Source organism: Mauremys reevesii, unplaced genomic scaffold, assembly GCF_016161935.1.
Source record: "Mauremys reevesii isolate NIE-2019 unplaced genomic scaffold, ASM1616193v1 Contig18, whole genome shotgun sequence".
NCBI lineage: Eukaryota > Metazoa > Chordata > Testudines > Geoemydidae > Mauremys > Mauremys reevesii.
The window spans coordinates 722,612-746,249 of record NW_024100804.1 but is presented as its reverse complement, the minus strand read 5'-3'; the positions used below and the strand labels follow the sequence as shown (position 1 = coordinate 746,249).

The window sequence follows — 23,638 nt, the reverse complement described above, 5'->3', positions numbered from 1 at the left end:
TCTCCCAAACATCCTGGCAATTAGCACAGACTAATTTATCCATTAACAGTTCAGATACAGGTTACCACAACCTTCAAAGAGACACACAGACAATAATACTTTTTCACTCAAGTATCATCATAAATGTTAATATTCCTTTTTTGATCTTTGAATTAAAACTATAGCAATAGACAAGACTTGTTTGCTTGCATCACAAGACCTGAGCAAACATCTCCCCTTCTACCTCTAACAATGCAGACTTGCATTTCAAAGCTCTAGTCATTTACAGATCTTCCTAACCCGTCCTCAAGGTTCACCCATGGGTCAGGTCAGTCTGTGAGTTAATTAACTCTTTCTGGCCCTGTCACCTTTCAATGAGATATTATATCACAGTCATAACGTCACACCCCCCCACTGCGCAGTCAGACGTGACTCTCAGCCAGCCGGGACACAGAAGGTTTATTAGGCGACAGGAACACGGCGTAGGGCAGAACTCGTTAGCACAGAAATCTGTGACTTTCAGCCAAGTCCACCTTGCGGGGAGGGGAGCCCAGAGCCAGGGCTCTGCCCTCCCCTGCGCCCCAAGCCAGTGGGACTGACTCGCTTCCAGCTGCCTGGCCCCTGCCCTGCAGGTTACTCCTCCTCCGGCCTTTGTTTCGGGGCCAACAGTCCCCTGGTCGCATCCCCCTCCTGGGTCTCAGGTTACGAAGGGGCGGCCAGAGCATCCCTGCAGGCAGCTGGAGCAGCCCCCCCCAGTCACACACTCTTATTCCCACCACCTAGACATTGGTGCAGCACACAGGGAAACTGAGGCACACACAGCTCTCATGTAAAACAGTAAGACTCACATTCAACAGAACAAGGGGAAATCCCAGCTACATCACACCCTCCCCAGCCAGGACTGTTATCGCTGTTACCGCAGGGCCGAGGAGCCCGGTCGTGCCCAGGACCCCCTTGCGCTTGGCGCTGCACAGACGCAGAACAAACAGACAGAACCTACCCCTGGAGCCCGGGTACCTCACACCCAGCTCTGGGGGGGCCCTGCCCCCAGGAGCTCTCAGCCCAGCCCAGCCAGCGACTTGGAGCGGCCTCCCCGGCGCCCCGCGGGCCGTAGTGTGGTCAGGGCTCCCTGGGGGTAGCTGGGCCTGTGTCCCACAGGAAACCCGCTCGCTACCCGGGCACCCAGCTCAGCCTGGACACCCTGCCAGGGCCCCCCTGGCTCCCACGCCCCCCCCCTTTGTGTACGTAGCTGGGCCTGACCCCTGCACCCAGGCCTGGCTCCTACAGCCCCTCCCTGAAGGGTGTATTGACCAGCACAGGCCAGCGCCGGCTCCCTGCGGCTCCTGGATCCCAGCGATCCCACGGCGCCCCCAAGTGTCCAACGTGCCCCGAACGCCCCAGAGGGAGGAGAATCCCACCCCGGGCCCCAATCTCCCAGGGTCCCGATCCAGTCCTGCCCTCGGGGCCCTCAGCACCGATCCAGCCCCAAGGTCCATGTCCCCAGGAGAGGGGCCGATCCCCACGCCCGGGCCAGTGCTGCCCTCTGAGGCCTTGGACTCCCCTGGTAGGAGCAGAGGGGATGGGTTAGGGGGTGTAACGGCCCCACCCCAGGGAGGGGAGGACTCACCTGCATCTCCTCCACCACAGCACCACGGCCACAGCGGCTACGGCCAGAACCCCCAGGGTGATGCCCACGGCCAGGCCGGGGCCCCAGGGCCTGCTCTGCTCTGTAACACAGGGGGTGCCGGGCTGGGACCGGGGACAGGAGTGTGGGCCCTGCTCCCTCTGCCTGTCCCGCAGTCCCAACCCCGATCATCTCACCCAACCCACTGCCCTCAGCCCCCCCATCCCGACCCTGTTCTCTCAGCCTCCCCCGCAGTCCCCCCTGTGCTCCCCTCCACAAACCCACTGCCCTCAGCCCCCCACCCTGGTTCGTCAGCCTCTCCCATAGTCCCACTTGTCTCCCCCCACCTTCCCACCCCCTCAGCTTCCCCACTCTAGTCCTGCTCCCCCATCCCACTCTTGTCCCGTTCCCCTCAGCTCCTCCATCCTCCTGATCCATCGCCACCCCCCCCCACCCGCTCGGCCTCCCTGCGCCCCCATCCCGCTGCCTGGGCCCACCCACGTCCCACTGAGGACGTGCAGGAAAAGCCCCCAGAGACCACGACCGCCCCCCCCCGGGGGACGTGCACCTACCCCAGGGGATCAGCAGGCTCTGGCCCCCCAGGCTGCTGTGCTGCACCCGGCAGGCGTAGCTGTGCCCGGCGCCCGGCTCCACGCCCAGGGAGCTGCGCAACTGGTAGGTCAGGTCCGCGTTGGGCAGGATCCCGCTGGAGTTCAGCCACCAGCCCGGCACCACCTCCTCCCCGTCCTGCAGCCAGGCCACGCGGATGGGCCGGGGGTAGAAACCGGTGACCCGGCAAACCAGCAGTACCGGCGCGGGGGTCCCAGCTGGGGGAGGCGCTCGGGCAAACACCACGGCGACCGGCCGCTCTGAGACAGGAGAAGAGAGACGGGGCGGGGGAGAGGGGACGATTCAGCGTGAGCCTCAGGGACTCACTAGCCAAGCCCAGCTCCGCTCCCCGGGGTCAGGCGTTGGCCCCGCTGTCCTGGCCAGACCCCAATTCTCCCCCTGCATTACCAGTGGTGACAGATCCCCCTTCACTTCCTGTCCTAAACGGCGCTGCGGTGCGGCTGTGAAATGACTACTGTGCTCCACCCCAGCTATAGCTGCATTTGTACACCAGGCAAGGGTCACTATACAAACAGTCCCCCTGCCACACCCCAGAGGTGGCTGCATCTCAGTACCAGGCGAGGGATCTTTGTATAAGCAGCCCCCCCCGCCCAACCCCAGAAGTGGCTGCATATGAGCACTGGGTGTGGGATTCCTCTATAAAAAGCAAACACACCCTACCCCAGAGGTGGCTGCATCTCAGCGAGCGGGGAGTGGTGACCAGCCTCACCTTGCCTCTCCAGAGACTCTTTCCCGTACTGGACAAAGCTCTTGAGCTGATTGACACACGTTGTTCTCAGGAGAAACTGAAGCGTGGTGGTTGCGCCCTTATTCTGGATGAGAAGGTCCCGGGTGTAGAGTGCACCCAGCTTGTCCCCCTGCTGAGCGACCCAGGTGCCTCCGTCCACGTCGAAGCTGATGAAGTTCTCCCCATTCACCGCGGCGTCATAGAATCCCCTCGAGGTGCCGTTGGGGTGCAGCTCGCAGCCGAGGGAGCCCTGGGTAACAAAGGGGTCTGGAACAGGAAGGGCAGGGGGACGAGGACGGGCGTCCGGAGGTCCCAGGAGGGGGCAGAAATAGAGAGACGGGGGAGTAAAGACATGATGTCAGGTGCCAGGAGGATGTTGGGCCACACGACGGCAGCAGGATTGTGGGGCGGCCCTGGCTGGAGTTAAGGGTAAGCTGCGTAGGGCAGAGCTTGTTAGCACAGAAATCAGGGACTTTCAGCCAAGTCCACCTTGGGGAGAGGGGAGCCCAGAGCCAGGGCTCTGCCCTCCCCCTGCGCCCCAAGCCAGCCCAGACTGACTCGCTTCCAGCTGCCTGGCCCCTGCCCAGCCCGTTGCTCCTCCTCCGGCCTTTGTCCCACTTCCCAGGCCAAGAGTCCCCTGGTTGCATCCCCCTCCTGGGTCTCAGGTTACGAAGGGGGGGGGCCATAGCATCCCTGCAGGCAGCTGGAGCAGCCCCCCCAAGTCACACACCCTTATTCCCACCACCTAGACCAGGGGTCGGCAACCTTCCAGCAGCAGGGAGCCGAGTCTCCATTTAGTCGCTCTAATTGAAGGCTTCGCGTCCCAGTGATACATTTGAAGGTTCTTTAGAAGGTCTCTCTGTAAGTCTCTATGTTATATAACCAAACTGCTGATATATGTCAAGTAAACGAGGGTTTCCAAATGTTTCAGAAGTGACAGAAGGCACAAGGTCAAACGCAGTGTGGTCGGAGATAAGCAATTTTAAGATGGGGTGCTGAGCTGCACCCCTCTTGCCTCGTGTGCAGGTGCTGAGCGGCTCAGCCCGTCCCCGCTCTGGGGTTTCAGCCGCTGGCTCCTGCCAGCCGCAGTCTCAGCCCACTGCCAGCCTGGGGTTCCTTCGCCCAGGCCAGCAGCGGGCGCTGAGTGGGACCAGCAGTGGGACCCCGGCTGGCAAGGGGCCAGCAGCCAGAACCCCAGAGCAGGGACTGAGCAGCTCAGCCCGTCCCCGCTCTGGGGTTTCAGCCGCTGGCTCCTGCCAGCCGCAGTCTCACCCTGCTGCCAGCCTGGGGTTCCTTCGCCCAGGCCAGCAGCGTGCTGAGTGGGACCGGCGGCAGAAACCCCAGAGCAGCCATGGGCTGAGTGGCTCAGCCCGCCACCGCGTGCCATCAAAAATTGGCTCACGTGCCACCTTTGGCACGCGTGCTGTAGGTTGCCGACCCCTGACCTAGACATTGGTGCAATACACAGGGAAACTGAGGCACACAGCATTCATGCAAAACAGTAAGACTCACATAGACACACACAACATAAGGGAAAATCCCCACTTCCTCACACTCTTTACAGCCGATTCTTCACAGGCATAGTCAGATTGGCTCGAAAATTGCTACATTATATCAGTGCCTGAGGCAGAGTTTGTAGTGCAAATTTGGAGGCCTTTGGTCACGGACTTGCTGAGATACAGACCCCCGCCCAGATGAGCTGCTTTCCAAGGCTCAGGGTACATGTCAGGAAAGACCAGGAGCCTCGGCTCAGGGAGTGGGACACGGGGCCTTTCCCCCTAGGAAGTGCAGCTACAATCTGCCCCAGACCTGGCTGGAGAATGGGACACGGGTGTTTCTCCTCTGGGGGACGCCGGCTCCGATTAGCCCAAGGGCCAGGGACTGGGTGTCTTGCCCCCAGTGACACACTCAGTGGCTGTGGTGAGTGTGTCAGTTCTCAGCACTCTGGGTTTTGGGGGGGTGGGGGGGAGAGGGATCCCCTCAGACCGCTCCATACTCACAGCCCATTCCCTGCTGCTGGGCTATTCTGGTCACAGTCCGGTTGAAGTTGAATAGGTAGTGATGGATCACCAGCTCCAGGTCCTGCCACTGCTTCGGGGTCAGGCCCTGCTGGGCCCAGGGCTGCAGGAAGCGGATCTCGCAGGTGCTGCAGGCCAGGGAGTGGGTCTCCAGGTCGCCCAGCAGGGCCATCCCCGCCATGTCCGTGGAGCTGGCGTTGTGGAAGACGTCGATGTGGAGCACCCGGAGGCTGACAGACACTGGAGTGACAGGAGGGGAGGTTGGGGCAGGGGGCAGGAAACAGGTGGAGGAGAAAGCGGGTGGGGAGAGAGATTAATGAGTCTCTGTCCCGTAAACAATCCTGCACTACGGGGTCTCCCTGTTGATCCCTAAGCTGCCTCCCCCGTCCTACTCCCCCAGCCAGGGTCACTAGCCCAGCGTGATACTTCCCCACCCTGGCCCTAGGATTGCACCATCCCCACGCATCCCTGGGAGCAAAAAGGGCAGGGGGGGGTCCCCACTTACAGGCCAGGGCCCCCCATGCCCAGGGGAGGAGCAGCAGATGGAGCGGCATCCTGACAGGGGAAGGGGGATCCGAGTTCTAACAGGCTTCAGGGCTGCAAGACGAGGGGCCCAGGATCCCCATGTGCTTTCAGTTCCTCCGCAGCTTTCACTTCCTCTGGTGTCAAAGTGGGGATTGTCCCTTGTTATGTTGTATGTGAGTCTTACTGTTTTGCATGAATGCTGTGTGTGCCTCAGTTTCCCTGTGTGCTGCACCAATACCTTGGTGGTGGGAATAAGGGTGTGTGACTTGGGGGGGCTGCTCCAGCTGCCTGCAGGGATGCTATGGCCGCCCCTTCGTAACCTGAGACCCAGGAGGGGGATGCAACCAGGGGACTCTTGGCCTGGGAAGTGGGACAAAGGCCGGAGGAGGAGCAACGGGCTGGGCAGGGGCCAGGCAGCTGGAAGCGAGTCAGTCCCGCTGGCTTGGGGCGCAGGGGGAGGGCAGAGCCCTGGCTCTGGGCTCCCCTCTCCCCAAGGTGGACTTGGCTGAAAGTCACAGATTTCTGTGCTAACGAGTTCTGCCCTACGCCGTGTTCCTGTCGCCTAATAAACCTTCTGTGTCCCGGCTGGCTGAGAGTCACGTCTGACTGCGCAGTGGGGGGGCAGGACCCTGTGGCTCCCCCAGGACCCCGCTGGGGCAGACTCGCTGGGGGAAGCGCACGGTGGGGCAGAGGATGCTGAATGCTCCAAGGAGAGACCCAGGAGGTGAAGCCGTGGGAGCTTCTTGCCCTGCAGACAGGCTGCTCCGAGGGAGAGGAGGCTCCCCAGAGTCCTGCCTGGCTTGGTGGGGAGCACTTCCAGGGCAGGGGTGGCCAACCTGTGGCTCCGGAGCCGCATGGGGCTCATCAGAGATTAATACACAGCTCCTTGTAGAGGTACTGAGTCCGGGGCTGGAGCTACGGATGCCAACTTCCAATGTGCTGGGGGTGCTCCCTGCTCTGCCGCACGCCCTGCCCCCACTCCTATGGCCCCTTCCCCTGAGCCTGCCACGCCCTCACTCCTCCCCCATCCCTCCCACAGCCTCCTGCCCCCGTCAAACAGCTGACTGCGGTGGAAGGGGGGAGGAGGCGCTGCTTGGTGGGGGCTGCCGGCAGACGCTGGGGCTTGGGGAGCTACTGACCTGTTACTGCGGCTCTTTGGCAAAGTACATTGGTAAATTCTGGCTCCTTCTCCGGCTCAGGTTGGCTGCCCTGGTCCAGAGCATGGCCCTGGTGACTCGTGACACTCGGCACCTTTCAGTTCCTCCGCAGCCCACATGCCTCTCCGCAGCCTCTGCCTGCCCGTCTGCTCAGCTCTGTGCCCCGGCTGCCAGTCGCGGGAACCCGGCAGGGACCGCGCATGCTGCAACACCGAGGCAATGGCGGCCCTGACTGCCCAGGCAGAGCCCCCTGCTGCCTCCCCCCACAGCCCAGCCCCCAGCGCCGCCCTGGGGCCATGGGGAGCCCTGACTGCCCAGGCAGAGCCCCCTGCTGCCTCCCCCCACAGCCCAGCCCCTAGCGCCGCCCTGGGGCCATGGGGACCCTGACTGCCCTGGCAGAGCCCCCTGCTGCCTCCCCCCACAGCCCAGCCCCCAGCGCCGCCTGGGGCCATGGGGAGCCCTGACTGCCCGGGCAGAGCCCCTGCTGCCCCCGCAGCCCGGCCCCTAGCGCCGCCCTGGGGCCATGGGGAGCCCTGACTGCCCGGGCAGAGCCCCTGCTGCCCCCTGCAGCCCATCCCCCAGCGCCGCCCTGGGGCCATGGGGAGCCCTGACTGCCCGGGCAGAGCCCCCTGCTGCCCAGCCCCCAGCGCCGCCCTGGGGCCATGGGGAGCCCTGACTGCCCGGGCAGAGCCCCCCCCTGCTGCCCCCGCAGCCCAGCCCCTAGCGCTGCCCTGGGGCCATGGGGAGCCCTGACTGCCGGGGGGGAGCCCCTGTTGCCCCCGCAGCCCAGCCCCTAGCGCCGCCCTGGGGCCATGGGGAGCCCGACTGCCCGGGCAGAGCCCCTGCTGCCTCCCCACAGCCCAGCCCCAGCACCGCCCTGGGGCCATGGGGAGCCCTGACTGCCTGGGCAGAGCCCCTGCTGCCCCCTGCAGCCCAGCCCCAGCGCCACCCTGGGGCCATGGGGAGCCCTGACTGCCCGGGCAGAGCCCCTGCTGCCCCCGCAGCCCGGCCCCTAGCGCCGCCTGGGGCGCCCTGACTGCCCGGGCAGAGCCCCTGCTGCCCCCTGCAGCCCAGCCCCAGCGCCGCCCTGGGAGCCCTGACTGCCCGGGCAGAGCCCCTGCTGCCCAGCCCCAGCGCCGCCTGGGGCCATGGGGAGCCCTGACTGCCCGGGCAGAGCCCCTGCTGCCCCCTGCAGCCCAGCCCCTAGCGCCGCCCTGGGGCCATGGGGAGCCCTGACTGCCCGGGCAGAGCCCCTGTTGCCCCCGCAGCCCCGCCCCTAGCGCCGCCCTGGGGCCATGGGGAGCCCCGACTGCCCGGGCAGAGCCCCCTGCTGCCTCCCCCCACAGCCCAGCCCCCAGCGCCGCCCTGGGGCCATGGGGAGCCCTGACTGCCTGGGCAGAGCCCCCTGCTGCCCCCCCTGCAGCCCAGCCCCCAGCGCCGCCCTGGGGCCATGGGGAGCCCTGACTGCCCGGGCAGAGCCCCCTGCTGCTCCCCCCTGCAGCCCAGCCCCTAGCGCCGCCCTGGGGAGCTCTGACTGCCCGGGCAGAACCCCCTTGTGATGGGCCAGGTGCCCCAGCGCCCCCTCGCGGCAGGGGCGGGGTGGGGCCTAGCACTGCACCACTCGCTTGTCTTTCGGTCCGTCTCTGGTAGCCGGCGTATTACGGCCTAGCGGCCAGAGTCTATGGACACCCTCCGGGTAGAGTAGCACGCCTAGCGGTCGGAGTCCGTAACCGCCTCTCGGGCGGGTAGCGCCCAGCGGCCGGAGTCCGCAAGCGCCTTCGGGCGAGAGTACGCCCAGCGGCCGGAGTTCATACACCCCTACGGGGTGGGGGTAGCGCCCAGCGGCCGGAGTCCATAAGCGCCTTCGGGCAGGGTAGCGCCTAGCGCCGGAGTCCATAAGCGCTTCGGGTGGGGTAGCGCCCTAGCGGCCGAGTCCATAAGCGCCTTCGGGTGGGGGAGCGCCTAACGCCGGAGTCCATAAGCGCCTTCGGGGTGGGGTAGCGCCTAATGGCCGAGTCCATAAACCCCCTCTGGGGCGGGTAGTGTGGCCTGGCGGCCGAGTCCATAAGCGCCTTCGGGCGGGGTAGCGCGGCCTAGAGGCCGGAGTCCATAAATCCCCTCGGGGTGGGGTATCACGGGTGGGGTAGGGGACTCGGCCCACCCTCTCCGAGTCCCGACCCAGGGCCCTGATTGTGGCAAGCTCTCCTGCCACCCGCCGGCGGGATCCGCCCGCAACACGCCGAGCGGTGCCGCAGCTTTAAGGCTGTCAGTTTCTAAAGTCCCTGGGTCACTTCCTACCCTGTCTAGTCGGACGTTGGCGTTGTGGGAGCGGTTCCCGTAGGTCCTCCGGCCGGCGTCCCTCTCCGGGGTCTCCGGTACGGCCTCTGCCCGGCTGACGTCCCGGTCCAGGCTCCCTGGCTCTCCTCCCGCAGGAGCTGACGGTCTGCGTCCTTCTCCCCTGGTGGTCAGCCCAGACTGAGCAGACCTGCAGCCTTTTATACCTGTCTGCCAGTTGGAGCATGCCCAGCAGAACTTCCTGGGCGTGGCTTCCTCTGCTAGCAAGGAAGGGTTAACCCCTGCTGTACCAGTGCGGGGCTGTCCCGCCCCGTCACACACCCTCCCCCTTAAGACGGCCGTCGGGCCCGGCTGACCCTGGACTCCCGCCTCCCCCTCCTCCTCCCCGATGCGGGAGAAGAAGTCCGCATTCCCATGAGCCTTGCCTGGCCGATGTGACACGCGGAAGGCGTAGGGTTGGAGGGACAGGTACCACCGCATGATCCGGTTATTCGTCTCCTTCATACTATTGATCCATCGGAGGGGCGCGTGGTCAGTCACTAAGGAGAAGGGGTTCCCTAATAGATAGTACCTTAGTGCTTCGACCGCCCACTTCACTGCCAAGGCCTCGCGTTCTATGGTGGAGTACCGGGTTTCGCGGGGGAACAGCTTGCGGCTAAGGTACAAGACCGGGTGTTCTTCTTCCCCTACCTCCTGCGACAGTACAGCCCCCAGTCCCACCTCCGAGGCATCCGTCTGTAGGATAAAGGGTTTTGAAAAATCCGGTTGGACTAGTACCGGTTCCCGTGTTAATTGTTCGCTCAGGGCGCGAAAGGCCTTTGCGCAGCCTTCCGTCCAGCGCATTTCTGGGGTTGTGAACTGCGTCAACTCCGTCAGTGGGGCAGCGAGTGTGGCGAAGTTAGGCACAAACCGCCGATAGTACCCGGCCAGCCCCAAGAACTGCCGGACTTGCTTCTTGGTCGTGGGCGTAGGGTACGTCCTTAATGCTTCCACCTTGTCTACGAGGGGACGGATCTTCCCCCGGCCGACCGTGTAGCCCAGGTAAGTCACCTCCTTCTGGCCCAGGTGACATTTCGCCGGGTTCGCGGTGAGGCCGGCTTCGCCTAATGCCCGTAGAACTTTGGTCAGGTGTTGCAGATGTTCCTCCCAAGTGCTACTGTAGATGACAATGTCATCGATGTACGCTGCGGCGTATTCGTTGTGTGCGTCCAGCACCTGGTTCATGAGTCGCTGGAAGGTAGCCGCGGCGCCGTGCAATCCGAACGGCATCATCGTAAATTGGTAGAGTCCGAACGGCGTTGGAAATGCTGTCTTTTCTCGTGAGGCCGGTGTTAACGGGATCTGCCAATATCCCTTCGTCAAGTCCAGGGTGGAGATGAACTCGGCTTTTCCTAGCCGCTCCAGCAGCTCGTCCACCCGGGGCATGGGATAGGCGTCAAAACGTGAAATGGCGTTTACCTTGCGGAAGTCGATGCAAAACCTGACTGTCCCGTCTGGCTTGGGGACCAACACTATGGGGCTCCGCCATTCACTCCGCGACTCTTCCACCACCCCTAAGGCTAGCATCAGCCCGAGCTCCTCCTTCACTGTCTCCCACATCTTCCTGGGGAGCGGGCGGTGTGTGTCCCGCACTTTGTGCCCTGGAAGGGTAGCGATGTGGTGGCTTGCTAATGTGGTCCGTCCGGGTCGCGTCGACAAAACCACGGGGAACGCCGCCACCAGTCTTTCTACCTGGTCCCGCTGGGCTGGGGTAAGCTCGTGGCCTATGTCCGCCGTCCCGGCTGCCTCGGGCTCTCCCACCAGTGGCCCCAACTCCGGTTCTGGCGGGTATGGGGCTATCAGCAGGCCCTCTCGGTCCCTCCAGGCTTTAAGGAGGTTCACGTGGTAGACCTGGGTATCCCTCCTTCGCCCGGACAACCGTACCTCATAGTCGACCGGCCCAATCCGCCTGACCACTTCAAAGGGGCCCTGCCACTTGGCCAGCAGCTTGGACTCTGAGGAAGGAAGCAACAAGAGGACCCGATCCCCCGGCTCGAAAATCCGCACCTTGGCCCCCTTGTTATACTGAGCCTCCTGAGTCTGCTGGGCTCTAACCAGATTTTCGCGGGCCAAGGTCCCCAGCTCCCGGAGGCGTTCCCGCAGATGGAGGATATACTGCACCGACCCTCGAACACGGGTCTCCTGCTCTTCCCAGGTTTCCCTTAGGAGATCGAGGATACCCCTAGGCTTCCTCCCGTAGAGGAGCTCAAAGGGGGAGAACCCCGTGGACGCCTGGGGTACCTCTCGCACCGCGAAGAGGAGTGCGGGGAGTAGTTTATCCCAGTGCCGTGGGTCGTCCTCTACAAACTTTCTCAGCATGGCCTTCAAAGTGCCGTTGAATCGCTCGACCAAGCCATCCGTCTGGGGGTGGTAGACGGAGGTCTTTAGTGCCCGGATGTTCAGCAGCCTGCACAGCTCTGCCATCAATCTAGAGGTCACATTCGTTCCTTGGTCCGTTAGTATTTCCCTCGGGATACCTACCCGAGCGAAGATCTGCAATAGTTCGTTAGCAATGACTGGTGCTGTGGTGGACCTCAGTGGCACCGCTTCGGGATAGCGTGTGGCATAATCGACCACCACCATGATGTACTTATGACCTGTGCCGCTCTTCTCCAGGGGTCCCACGAGATCCAGGCCTATCCGGTCAAAAGGCGTCCCCACCACCGGCAAGGGTACGAGGGGGGCCCTTGGTACACCTTTTGGACCGGCTCTCTGGCATTCTGGGCAGGAGGCGCAATAATCTCGTACCTCCGCATGGATGCCCGGCCAAAAGAACCTCTGGGCCACCCTTTGCAACGTCTTCTCCCTGCCTAGGTGTCCGGCCCACGGCACCGAATGTGCCAGACGGAGCAAGTCCCGTCGGAACCGCCGCGGGACCAACAGCTGGCGTAGCTCTTCCTTTGTCTGTGGTTCTGGTACCACCCGATAGAGTAAGTCCCGATGGATCTCAAATCGGGGCCCTTGTGGCTGGCGGTGGGGCGGGTCTTCCTCCCCTGGTGGGCTAGTCGCCTGTTCCCAAGCCCGGCTGAGAGTGGTATCCTCGTTGCTCCTCGAGGAAGTCGGTGTCCACCTCTAGCCAGCCCGGGCCCTCTGTTGTCGGCGCTTCGGTGGGGACTTGGCTCCTTACCTCTCTCTCGGAGCTCCCCGAGGGCCCCTCTAGGGGGTCCTCGGCCGTTGGCTGGCCTAAAAATCCCGGTCGTCTAGCCCGTTTCCCAGTTCTCCTCCCTGGCGGCGTAGCCCCTTCCCTCAAGAGGTTTGTGAAGCCAGGCCAGTCACGCCTAAGACCACGGGTAAGCCAACTTAGGAGCCACCCCACTAGACACCGCGCCGCTGTTGGGCCGCCTCTAGCTGTACCCAGACAGTGGGGTAAGGCTTCACATCCCCGTGGATGCACTGTAGCCGGATGGGGGCCCCGGCGGGGCCGGTGGGCTTAATCAGCCCCTCCCGAATAACCGTCTGGCTACACCCGAGTCAACTAAGGCCCAGGCAGACGTCCCATCCACCTTCACCGGCAGAACAATTTTCCCGGCTCCCAAGTCCGGGCCCGTGACCGCCGCCAACACCTGCCCATAATTGTAATCCAGGTACGGGCACTCCTCCTGAAGTGCCCTACCTGACCGCACTCGTAGCAGCGGTCCCGTCTCGCTTCCTCGATAGGGTTGTGGCGGGGCTGCCCGGCCTTACTGGCGCCTCCTCCAGTCGCCGCGGGATATCTCCTCGGGTGTCGCCCTAGGGCCCCGGGTTACTGGTATTCGGGGCTGGACATGCCGCCGAGGCTCTCCCCGTCCCCTTACGTGGCCCCCGGGCCTGCCCTGGGCTCCGTCCCACCAGGCTCTCTGGGGGTTGGTCTTCAATGCCCCATCTGCTGCCTGGTAGTCCTCCATCAGGAAACCGCGTCCCGCGAGGGTCTTGGGGCGGTGTCGCTGCACCCATTCCTTCCTCCCGGAGGCAGGGCTTGCAGGAACTGCTCTAGGGCTACCATCTCGGCCACTTGAACGCCCATCCGCCCTTCCGGCCCAGCCACCTCCAACAGAGGTCCCGGATTCGCTGGGCCACGGCCCGCGCCTGGCCCCTGGCGTGTATCGTTCCTGGCGGAGTCGCTGGCGGTAGGTCTCCAGGCTGACGCCAACTTCGTCCAAGATGGCGGCCTTGACCTTCGTGTAGTCCAGTGCGTCTTGGGGGTCCAAGTTCCGGTACGCCGCTTGAGCTGGGCCCGTCAGGTAGGGTGCCAGTATCGTGGCCCAATGAGTGAGGGGCCACTGTACGGCAGTCGCGACTCGTTCAAAGGTCACGAGGAAGGCCTCGGGGTCATCCCCCGGCCCCATCTTAGCTAGGCGCACGGGTAATCCCCCGAGACCCTCGCCGGGGTTGCCCCTGATGGCCCCTAGAGGCGTACTCGGTGCCGGGCCGATTAGTGCCGCCATCTGTTGAACCAGCCGCTCCTGGTTCGCCTGTTGCTGGGTTGTCAGCTCCCGGATCAGCTGCTGCTGCTGTTCCTGTCGCTGCGCGGCTTGTGCCTGCTGCTGGGCCGCCAGCTGCTGGAGCAACTGAGTTTGCTGCTGCTGCTGTTGCGCCATCTGCTGCTGCTGATTCTCCAGCAGCCACTTCAAAAGTTTCTCGGGGTCCATATTGGGTCCTGTGGCCTTATCTCAGGCCCGTTCAGATCCCTGGTCAGGTGCCAATTGTGATGGGCCAGGTGCCCCAGCGCCTCGCGGCAGGAGCGGGTGGGGCCCAGCACTGCACCACTCGCTTGTCTTCGGTCCGTCTCTGGTAGCCGGCGATACGGCCTAGCGGCCAGAGTCTATGGACACCCCTCCGGGTAGAGTAGCACGCGGCCTGGCGGAGTCCGTAACCGCTTCTCTCGGGCGGGTAGCGCCTAGCGGCCGGAGTCCGCGCGCCTTCGGGCGAGTACGCCTAGCGCCGAGTTCATACACACCCCTACGGGGTGGGGGTAGCGCGCCTAGCGGCCGAGTCCATAAGCGCCTTCGGGCAGGAGCGCGGCCAGCGCCGGAGTCCATAAGCGCCTTCGGGTGGGGTAGCGCCCAGCGGCCGGAGTCCATAAGCGCCCCCTTCGGGGTGGGGTAGCGCGGCCTAACGGCCGGGGTCCATAAACCCCCCCCTCTCTGGGGCGGGGTAGTGTGGCCTGGCGACCGGAGTCCATAAGCGCCCCCTTCGGGGCGGGGTAGGGCTAGAGGCCGGAGTCCATAAATCCTCGGGGTGGGGTATCACGGGGTGGGGTAGGGGGACTCGGGCCCACCCTCTCCTCCGAGTCCCGACCCAGGGCCCTGATTGTGGCAAGCTCTCCTTGCCACCCGCTCGGCGGGGATCCGCCCGCAACACGCCGAGCGGTGCCGCAGCTTTAAGGCTGTCAGTTTCTAAAGTCCCCTGGGTCACTTCCTACCCCGTCTAGTCGGACGTTGGCGTTGTGGGAGCGGTTCCCCCGTAGGTCCCCTCCGGCCGGCGTCCCTCTCCGGGGTCTCCGGTACGGCCTCTGCCCGGCTGACGTCCCGGTCCAGGCTCCCTGGCTCTCCTCCCGCAGGAGCTGACGGTCTGCGTCCTTCTCCCCCGGTGGTCAGCCCAGACTGAGCAGACCTGCAGCCTTTTATACCTGTCTGCCAGTTAGAGCATGCCCAGCAGAACTTCCTGGGCGTGGCTTCCTCTGCTAGCAAGGAAGGGTTAACCCCTGCTGTACCAGTGCGGGGCTGTCCCGCCCCGTCACACCCCTGCTGCCCCCCCCGCCACAGCCCAGCCCCTAGCGCCGCCCTGGGGCCATGGGGAGCCCTGACTGCCCGGGCAGAGCCCCCTGCTGCCCCCCCTGCAGCCCAGCCCCCAGCGCCGCCCTGGGGCCATGGGGAGCCCTGACTGCCCGGGCAGAGCCCCCTGCTGCCCCCCCCTGCAGCCCAGCCCCCAGCGCCCCCCTGGGGCCATGGGGAGCCCCGACTGCCCGGGCAGAGCCCCCTGCAGCCCGGCCCCTAGCGCCGCCCTGGGGCCATGGGGGGCCCTGAGGGGCCCAGGGCTCGAACTCGAGGCCTGTGTCCTGTATCCTCCTTGTTTCCCGCCCAGGTCTGCTCCCTGGGCCACGCCCCCTCCATCAGGACAGCCAATGGGAGGCGAAAACATGTCTCAGCGTCACTAGTTGCCGGGCAGAGTCACCCGGGGCTACATGAGGGAACGAGGAAAAGAGGCGGGAAACAGGTGGGGCGGTGCCGCGAGGCGTCAACGGCCACTGGGAGCCCGACGGGGAGGAGCCAACTGTCACCTCAGGGGCTTGGGGAGGAGCCAACTGTCACCTGAGGGGGTTGGGGGAGGGGCTAATTGTCACCTGAGGGAGGGAGATCGACCAAATGTCACCCTGCTTGGGCTGTGTTGACACACTTCCTTGTTATTGTAGGGTTGCTGGGGAGCGCTGGGGCTGTGGACAGGCTGGGTTGTTATTGTAGGGTTGCTGAGGAGCGCTGGGCTGCGGACAGGCTGGGTTGTTATTGTAGGGTTGCTGGGGAGCACTGGGGCTGTGGACAGGCTGGGTTGTGATTGTAGGGTTGCTGGGGAGCGCTGGGGCTGTGGACAGGCTGGGTTGTTATTGTAGGGTTGCTGGGGAGCGCTGGGCCGTGGACAGGCTGGGTTGTTATTGTAGGGTTGCTGGGGAGCGCTGGGCCGTGAACAGGCTGGGTTGTTATTGGAGGGTTGCTGGGGAGCGCTGGGCTGTGGACAGACTGGGTTGTTATTGTAGGGTTGCTGGGGAGCGCTGGGCTGTGGACATGCTGGGTTGTTATTGAAGGGTTGCTGGGGAGCGCTGGGGCTGTGGACAGTCTGGGTTGTTATTGTAGGGTTGCTGGGGAGCGCTGGGGCTGTGGACAGGCTGGGTTGTTATTGTAGGGTTGCTGGGGAGCGCTGGGGCTGTGGACAGGCTGGGTTGTTATTGTACGGTTGCTGGGGAGCGCTGGGGCTTTGGACAGCCTGGGTTGTTATTGTAGGGTTGCTGGGGAGCGCTGGGCTGTGGACAGGCTGGGTTGTTATTGTAGGGTTGCTGGGCAGCGCTGGGGCTGTGTACAGGCTGGGTTGTTATTGTAGGGTTGCTGGGGAGCACTGGGGCTGTGTACAGGCTGGGTTGTTATTGTAGGGTTGCTGGGGAGCGCTGGGGCTGTGGAGAGGCTGGGTTGTTATTGAAGGGTTGCTGGGGAGCGCTGGGCTGCAGACAGGCTGGGTTGTTATTGCAGGGTTGCTGGGAAGTGCTGGGCTGTGGACAGGCTGGGTTGTTATTGTAGGGTTGCTGGGGAGCGCTGGGCCGTGGACAGGCTGGGTTGTTATTGTAGGGTTGCTGGGGAGCGCTGGGCTGTGAACAGGCTGGGTTGTTATTGTAGGGTTGCTGGGGAGCGCTGGGGCCGTGGACAGGCTGGGTTGTTATTGTAGGGTTGCTGGGGAGCGCTGGGGCCGTGGACAGGCTGGGTTGTTATTGTAGGGTTGCTGGGGAGCGCTGGGGCCGTGGACAGGCCGGGTTGTTATTGAAGGGTTGCTGGGGAGCGCTGGGGCTGTTAACGGGCTGGGTTGTTATTGTAGGGTTGCTGGGGAGCGCTGGGCCGTGGACAGGCTGGGTTGTTATTGTAGGGTTGCTGGCCAGCGCTGGGGCTGTGAACAGTGTTGTGCTGACACAGGAAATGCTCCGGGGAGGGAGACGTGTTCGGCTGAAGGACCCACCTGCCCTGGGGCTGATAGCTCAGCAGGCAGGTGGGGAACAGCCGGGGTCCCCTAGAGGCACAAGGAAAGCTGAGCCCTCCAGCTACGCTCCCAGGATGTGGGGCAGCCCGAGCAGAGAGCAGGGAGGTGTGGGGTGGGAGGTGGGGAGGAGAATGACAGTAACGCTGTGCACCCACGGCTGGAGGGGACACCGGGGAGAGAGTGGGGGACAGGTGGGACCCCGAGTAAGGGGCACACAGGGTAACGCAGAGAGGAGGGTGTCCAGAACTTGTGGGGTCCAATCCCCCCGATATACTCAGCGTCCGCCCAGCACAGAGCCCCCAGCGGCGTGTGGGTCCAACCCCCTTGTCACGGAGTGTGGGGGGGTCAGGGCCCTGCTCCCCCCACTTCCTGCGACTCACCGCGACTCTCAGGCAGCCAGGGACACAGAAGGTTTATTAGCCGACAGGATGCAGCCCCCAGCAGAGCTTTCAGGTACAGACAACAGGACCCCTCAGCCGGGTCCATCTTGGGGGGTGGGGAGCCCAGACCCCGGTGCTGGGCCTCCCCCCATCTCCCCAGCCAGCTCCAAACTGACTCACCCTCCAGCCCCGCCTCCGGCCTTTGTCCCTTTCCTGGCCCAGGAGGCACCTGATCTCTCTGTCCCCAACCCCTTCCGTTGGCCCCTGGCTGGGGAGGGGCCCAGGCCAGCAGTGGCCAGGAGACAGAGTGTCGGTCAGTCCCTGTGCAGGCACCATCACACCTGCCCTCCAGGGCTCCACAACAATCCCAACCCTACAATAACAACCCAGCCTGTCCACAGCCCCAGCGCTGCCCAGCAACCCTACAATAACAACCCAGCCTGTCCACAGCCCAGCGCTCCCCAGCAACCCTACAATAACAATCCCACCCCCTGATCCCACCCCCTAGAGACTTACGAACTGCACAGGGGAAACTGAGGCACCCACACCGTATTCAGAGCAAACCTTAAGAACATTCCCACTTTGTCACAGAGCCCCCTGGAGAGTAACGGCCCCACGTCCCGGTCCCCCAGAGCCCTGCCTGTGGCCTGATCTACACATAATGCTTATCCCAGCAGCGCTCTGTAACTTAGGGGTCAGAGCTCTGGGGTCAGGCTGTGACCCCACACCCCAGCACAAAGCTGGGTCGCCAAGCCCCCCAGGTGCACACAGTCCTTCTGCAGAACAGGGCATGTGTGAGCCGGGCGAGTGCCGTGCGGGGAGGTGCTGGCTCCACACTGGGGATAAACCCCTCCCGGCTGGACTGGGCTGCCAGGGACCCGCACCGCTCGGGCCCTGCCACGCAGACACAGCCCACGGCAGCAGGTGTCCGGATGGGAATTTGCCCATCTCTTGACTCTGGGCTGCTGTGCACTCACCGCTGCACTAACTGGCCAGCCCCCACTCCCCTCCTACACTGGGGACAGAACCCAGGAGTCCTGGCTCCCAGCCCCCGCTGCTCTAACCCACTGGACCCGAGCGCCCTCCCAGAGCTCAGGATAGAACCCAGGAGTCCTGAATAACACCCTGTCACGGACTCACAGATGGTGCCCACTCATGGCCCCGTGCGGTCCGTGGGGGGTGCCCCTTTCAGTGCGACAGCCCTTCTCGGGGGGCCACTCTCTCTCGGGGTCAGGCCCCTCCACCTCCTGGAGCCGCACCTCCCTGAGCCTCAGCACGTCTGTCTCTGCCGTGGGCCCCCTCAGGGAGTCCCCTCGCTCTGGGCCCCCCAGGGCCTCCTAACCCCCGAAGGGGACAATCCCCCACCTCACCCTGTTCTCTAGCCCAGAGTGACTCTCAGCCAGCGTAACACAGGAGGGTTTATTGAGAGTTGAACCCAGCACAGGAAACTCTCCAGGCCTCAGGCCTGGCCTCCCTCAGCCCAGCACATCCCAGTCCCCCTGCAGCCAGGTGGGCTCTGCCTGCTCCCCCTCTCCAGCCCAGAGCCCCCCTGCTTCCCAGCTGGGCCTCCGATATCCCCGGCCCCAGGCTCCCTCTGTCCATTGGCTTCTCTCCAGGGAAACAGGGTCGTAAATGGAAGTCCTGGGTCTCCTCACCTCCCAGCCCCCCTCTGGCCCCTCTGGCTGGAGCCGGCTGGTCAAGTCGGCAACAAAATTGGGCAACAATTGGGCAACAAAATGGCAAATGAAATTTAATGTGGATAAATGTAAAGTAATGCACATTGGAAAAAATAACCCCAACTATACATACAACATGATGGGGGCTAATTTAGCTACAACTAATCAGGAAAGAGATCTTGGAGTTATCGTGGATAGTTCTCTGAAGATGTCCACGCAGTGTGCAGAGGCGGTCAAAAAAGCAAACAGGATGTTAGGAATCATTAAAAAGGGGATAGAGAATAAGACTGAGAATATATTATTGCCCTTATATAAATCCATGGTACGCCCACATCTCGAATACTGTGTACAGATGTGGTCTCCTCACCTCAAAAAAGATATTCTAGCACTAGAAAAGGTTCAGAAAAGAGCAACTAAAATGATTAGGGGTTTAGAGAGGGTCCCATACGAGGAAAGATTAAAGAGGCTAGGACTCTTCAGCTTGGAAAAGAGGAGACTAAGGGGGGACATGATAGAGGTCTATAAAATCATGAGTGATGTTGAGAAAGTGGATAAGGAAAAGTTATTTACTTATTCCCATAATACAAGAACTAGGGGTCACCAAATGAAATTAATAGGCAGCAGGTTTAAAAAAAATAAAAGGAAGTTCTTCTTCACGCAGCGCACAGTCAACTTGTGGAACTCCTTACCTGAGGAGGTTGTGAAGGCTGGACTATAACAATGTTTAAAAGGGGACTGGATAAATTCATGGTGGCTAAGTCCATAAATGGCTATTAGCCAGGATGGGTAAGAATGGTGTCCCTAGCCTCTGTTCGTCAGAGGATGGAGATGGATGGCAGGAGAGAGATCACTTGATCATTGCCTGTTAGGTTCACTCCCTCAGGGGCACCTGGCATTGGCCACTGTCGATAGACAGATACTGGGCTAGATGGACCTTTGGTCTGACCCGATACGGCCTTTCTTATGTTCTTATGTGCCCCGAACATCCCAGAGGGAGGAGAATCCCACCCCCCACCCCAGGCCCCAATCTCCCAGGGCCCCGATCCAGTCCTGCCCTCGGGGCCCTCAGCACCGATCCAGCCCCAAGGTCCATGTCCCCAGGAGAGGGGCCGATCCCCACGCCTGGTCCGGTGCCGCCCCCTCAGGGCCTGGACTCCTCTGGTCTAACATCCTGGTAGCCCCTGGAAGGAGAGAGCAGAGGGGATGGGTTAGGGGGTGCAATGGCCCCACCCCCACCCCCGAGAGGGAGAGAACTCACCTGCGTCTCCTCCGCCACAGCACCACGGCCACGGCGGCTACGGCCAGAACCCCCAGGGTGATGCCCACGGCCAGGCCGGGGCCCCAGGGCCTGCTCTGCTCTGTAACACAGGGGGTGCCGGGCTGGGACCGGGGACAGGAGTGTGGGCCCTGTTCCCTCTCCCTCCCCCCATCCCCCCTGTGCCTCCCACCCCGGCCCTCAACCCCGACCGTGTTCCTCTGCCTCCCCATCCCCTGTGCCTCCCACCCCGGCCCTCAGCCCCCACCCTGTTCCCTCTGCCTCCCCTATCCCCTGTGCCTCCCACCCCCGGCCCTCAGCCCTCCCAGCCCTGCTCCCTCTGCCTCCCTCGCCATCCCCCCTGTGCCTCCCACCCCCCGGCCCTCAGCCCCCACCCTGTTCCTCTGCCTCCCTGCACTCCCCTGTGCCTCCCACCCCGGCCCTCAGCCCCCAACCCTGTTCCCTCTGCCTCCCACATCCCCTGTGCCTCCCACCCCCGGCCCTCAGCCCCCACCCTGTTCCCTCTGCCTCCCCATCCCCTGTGCCTCCCACCCCCGGCCCTCAGCCCCCACCCTGTTCCTCTGCCTCCCCACAGTCCCCTGCTCCCCACACTGCAACGCCTGCCTCAGCCCCACCCTGATCCTGTTCCCTCTGCCTCCCCTGCAGTCCCACCCGTCACCCCCAACCTTCCCACCCCTCAGCTTCCCCACTCTAGTCCTGCCCCCATCCCACTCTTGTCCCGTTCCTCAGCTCCTCCATCCTCCTGATCCATCGCCACCCCCACCCGCTCTGCCTCCCTGCGCCCCAGTCCCGCTGCCTGGGCCCACCCCGTCCCCACTCAGGACGTGCAGGAAAAGCCCCAGAGACCACGACCGCCCCCGGGACGTGCACCTCCCCCAGGGGATCAGCAGGCTCTGGCCCCCCAGGCTGCTGTGCTGCACCCGGCAGGCGTAGCTGTGCCCGGCGCCCGGCTCCACGGCCAGGGAGCTGCGCAGCTGGTAGGTCAGGTCCGCGTTGGGCAGGATCCCGCTGGAGTTCAGCCACCAGCCCGGCACCACCTCCTCCCCGTCCTGCAGCCAGGCCACGCGGACGGGCCGGGGGTAGAAACCGGTGACCCGGCAAACCAGCAGTACCGGCGCGGGGGGCCCGGCTGGGGGAGGCGCTCGGGCAAACACCACGGCGACCGGCCGCTCTGAGACAGGAGGAGAGAGACGGGGCGGGGGAGAGGGGACGATTCAGCGTGAGCCTCAGGGACTCACTAGCCAAGCCCAGCTCCGCTCCCCGGGGTCAGGCCTTGGCCCCGCTGTCCTGGCCAGACCCCAATTCTGCCCCCTGCAGTTACCAGTGATGACAGAACCTCCTTCACTTCCTGTCCTAAACGGCGCTGCGGTGCGGCTGTGAAATGACTACTGTGCTCCACCCCAGCTATAGCTGCATTTGTACACCAGGCAAGTGGTCCCTGGATAAACAGCCCCCCTGCCCCACCCCAGAGATGCAGCTGCATGTCAGTACCAGGCGAGGGATCTTTGTATAAGCAGCCCCCCCGCCCAACCCCAGAGGTGGCTGCATCTCAGCGAGCGGGGAATGGTGACCAGCCTCACCTTGCCTCTCCAGAGACTCTTTCCCGTACTGGACAAAGCTCTTGGTCTCATTGACACACGTTGTTCTCAGGAGAAACTGAAGCGTGGTGGTTGCGCCCTTATTCTGGATGAGAAGGTCCCGGACGTAGACAGCCAGCTTGTCCTGCGACCGAGCGACCCAGGTGCCTCCATCCACGTCTAAGCTGATGAAGTCCTCGCCGTTCATTCCGATATCATAGAATCCCCTCGAGGTGCCGTTGGGGTGCAGCTCGCAGCCGAGGGAGCCCTGGGTAACAATGGGGTCTGGAACGGGAAGGGCAGGGGGACGAGGACGGGCGTCCGGAGGTCCCAGGAGGGGGCAGAAATAGAGAGACGGGAGGAGTAAAGACATAACATCAGGTGCCATGAGGATGTTGGGCCACACAATGGTGGCGGGATTGTGGGGCGGCCCTGGCTGGAGTTAAGGGTAAGTTGCAGTTTCTGTTTAAAGCTGATTTTTCACATGCATAGTCAGATTGGCTCAAAAATCGCTGTGTTACATCGGGGCCTGAGGCAGAGCTTGTGGTGCAAATTGGGGGTCTCTTGGTCACGGACTTGCTGAGATACAGACCCCCGCCCAGATGAGCTGCTTTCCAAGGCTCAGGGTACGTGTCAGGAAAGACCAGGAGCCTTGGCTCAGGGAGTGGGACACGGGGCCTTTCCCCCTAGGAAGTGCAGCTACAATCTGGCCCCAGACCTGGCTGGAGAATGGGACACGGGTGTTTCCCCTCTGGGGGACGCCGGCTCCGATTAGCCCAAGGGCCAGGGACTGGGTGTCTTGCCCCCAGTGACACACTCAGTGGCTGTGGTGAGTGTGTCAGTTCTCAGCACTCTGGGTTTTGGGGGGGTGGGGGGGAGAGGGATCCCCTCAGACCGCTCCATACTCACAGCCTATTCCCTGCTGCTGGGCTATTCTGGTCACAGTCCGGTTGAAGTCGAACAGGTAATAATGGATCAGCAGCTCCAGGTCCTGCCACTGCTTCGGGCTCAGGCCCTGCTGGGCCCAGGGCTGCAGGAAGCGGATCTCGCAGGTGCCGCAGGCCAGGGAGTGGGTCTCCAGGTCGCCCAGCAGGGCCATCCCCCACATGTCCGTGGAGCTGGCGTTGTGGAAGACGTCGATGTGGAGCACCCGGAGGGTGACAGACGCTGCGGGGACAGGAGGGGAGGTTGGGGCAGGGGGCAGGAAACAGGTAGAGGAGAAAGCGGGTGGGGAGAGAGATTAATGAATCTTTGTCCCATGAACAATCCTGCACTACGGGGTCTCCCTGCTGATCCCTAAGCTGCCTCCCCCGTCCTACTCCCCCAGTGTCACGGAGTGTGGGGGACCCAGGCCCTTCACCCCCGTGCTCCCTACGATTCACCAGGACTCTCAGCCAGCCAGTAAAGCAGAAGGTTTATTTAGACGACAGGAACACAGTCCAACACAGGTCTTGCAGGCCCAGATAACCAGATCCCCCCGGTTAGGTCCATCTTGGGGGGCCTCACAGCCCCCCCCCCGGGGATCAGAGTTCGGTCTACCTGCTCCCCTCTCTTCTTCAGCCCACTTTCCTCTCCCAGTCCTCTCCGGCCCCTCCTCTCTCCTCCGCCTCTTTCCTTTGTCTCCCCTGGCCAGAGGTGTCACCTCCCCTCCCCCAGGCCAAGCTCAGCTCACCCTTTGAATTCCTGCATCTCACCTAAACCTCTGGCTCTCCCCTCCCAAGCACAGACAGTCTGTGCTTCCTACTCCATCACACCCAGCCAGGGTCACTAGCCCAGCCTGGTACTTCCCCACCCTGGCCCTAGGATTGCACCATCCCCACGCATCCCTGGGAGCAAAAAGGGCAGGGGGGGGTCCCCACTTACCGGCCAGGGCCCCCCATGCCCAGGGGAGGAGCAGCAGAGGGAGCAGCATCCCGACAGGGGAAGGGGGATCCGAGTTCTAACAGGCGTCAGGGCTGCAAGACGAGGGGCCCAGGATCCCCATGTGCTTTCAGTTCCTCCGCAGCCCACGCGCCTCTC

At 63.4% G+C, this 23,638-nt stretch overlaps 1 protein-coding gene across 3 annotated transcripts in view; it reads right to left on the bottom strand.

The window, feature by feature from the left end:
- Positions 1–23,622, bottom strand: part of LOC120393318 — a 36,557-nt gene extending 12,935 nt beyond the window's left edge. The window contains exons 1-5 of one of the 3 annotated variants that reach the window (XM_039517855.1): positions 23,483–23,622; positions 22,529–22,786; positions 21,623–21,904; positions 20,917–21,213; positions 20,025–20,124 (exon numbers count right to left, since the gene is read on the bottom strand). In XM_039517855.1, the coding sequence (XP_039373789.1) occupies positions 20,025–20,124; positions 20,917–21,213; positions 21,623–21,904; positions 22,529–22,786; positions 23,483–23,531 (986 nt within the window). In that variant the 5' untranslated portion in view covers positions 23,532–23,622. Of the gene's footprint in view, positions 1–1,606; positions 1,707–2,175; positions 2,473–2,942; positions 3,228–4,960; positions 5,219–6,642; positions 6,892–20,024; positions 20,125–20,916; positions 21,214–21,622; positions 21,905–22,528; positions 22,787–23,482 lie in introns of those variants that run through there. The other 2 variants (XM_039517854.1, XM_039517856.1) reach the window with 2 other exon arrangements.
- Between the last annotated feature and the right edge of the window lie 16 nt (positions 23,623–23,638).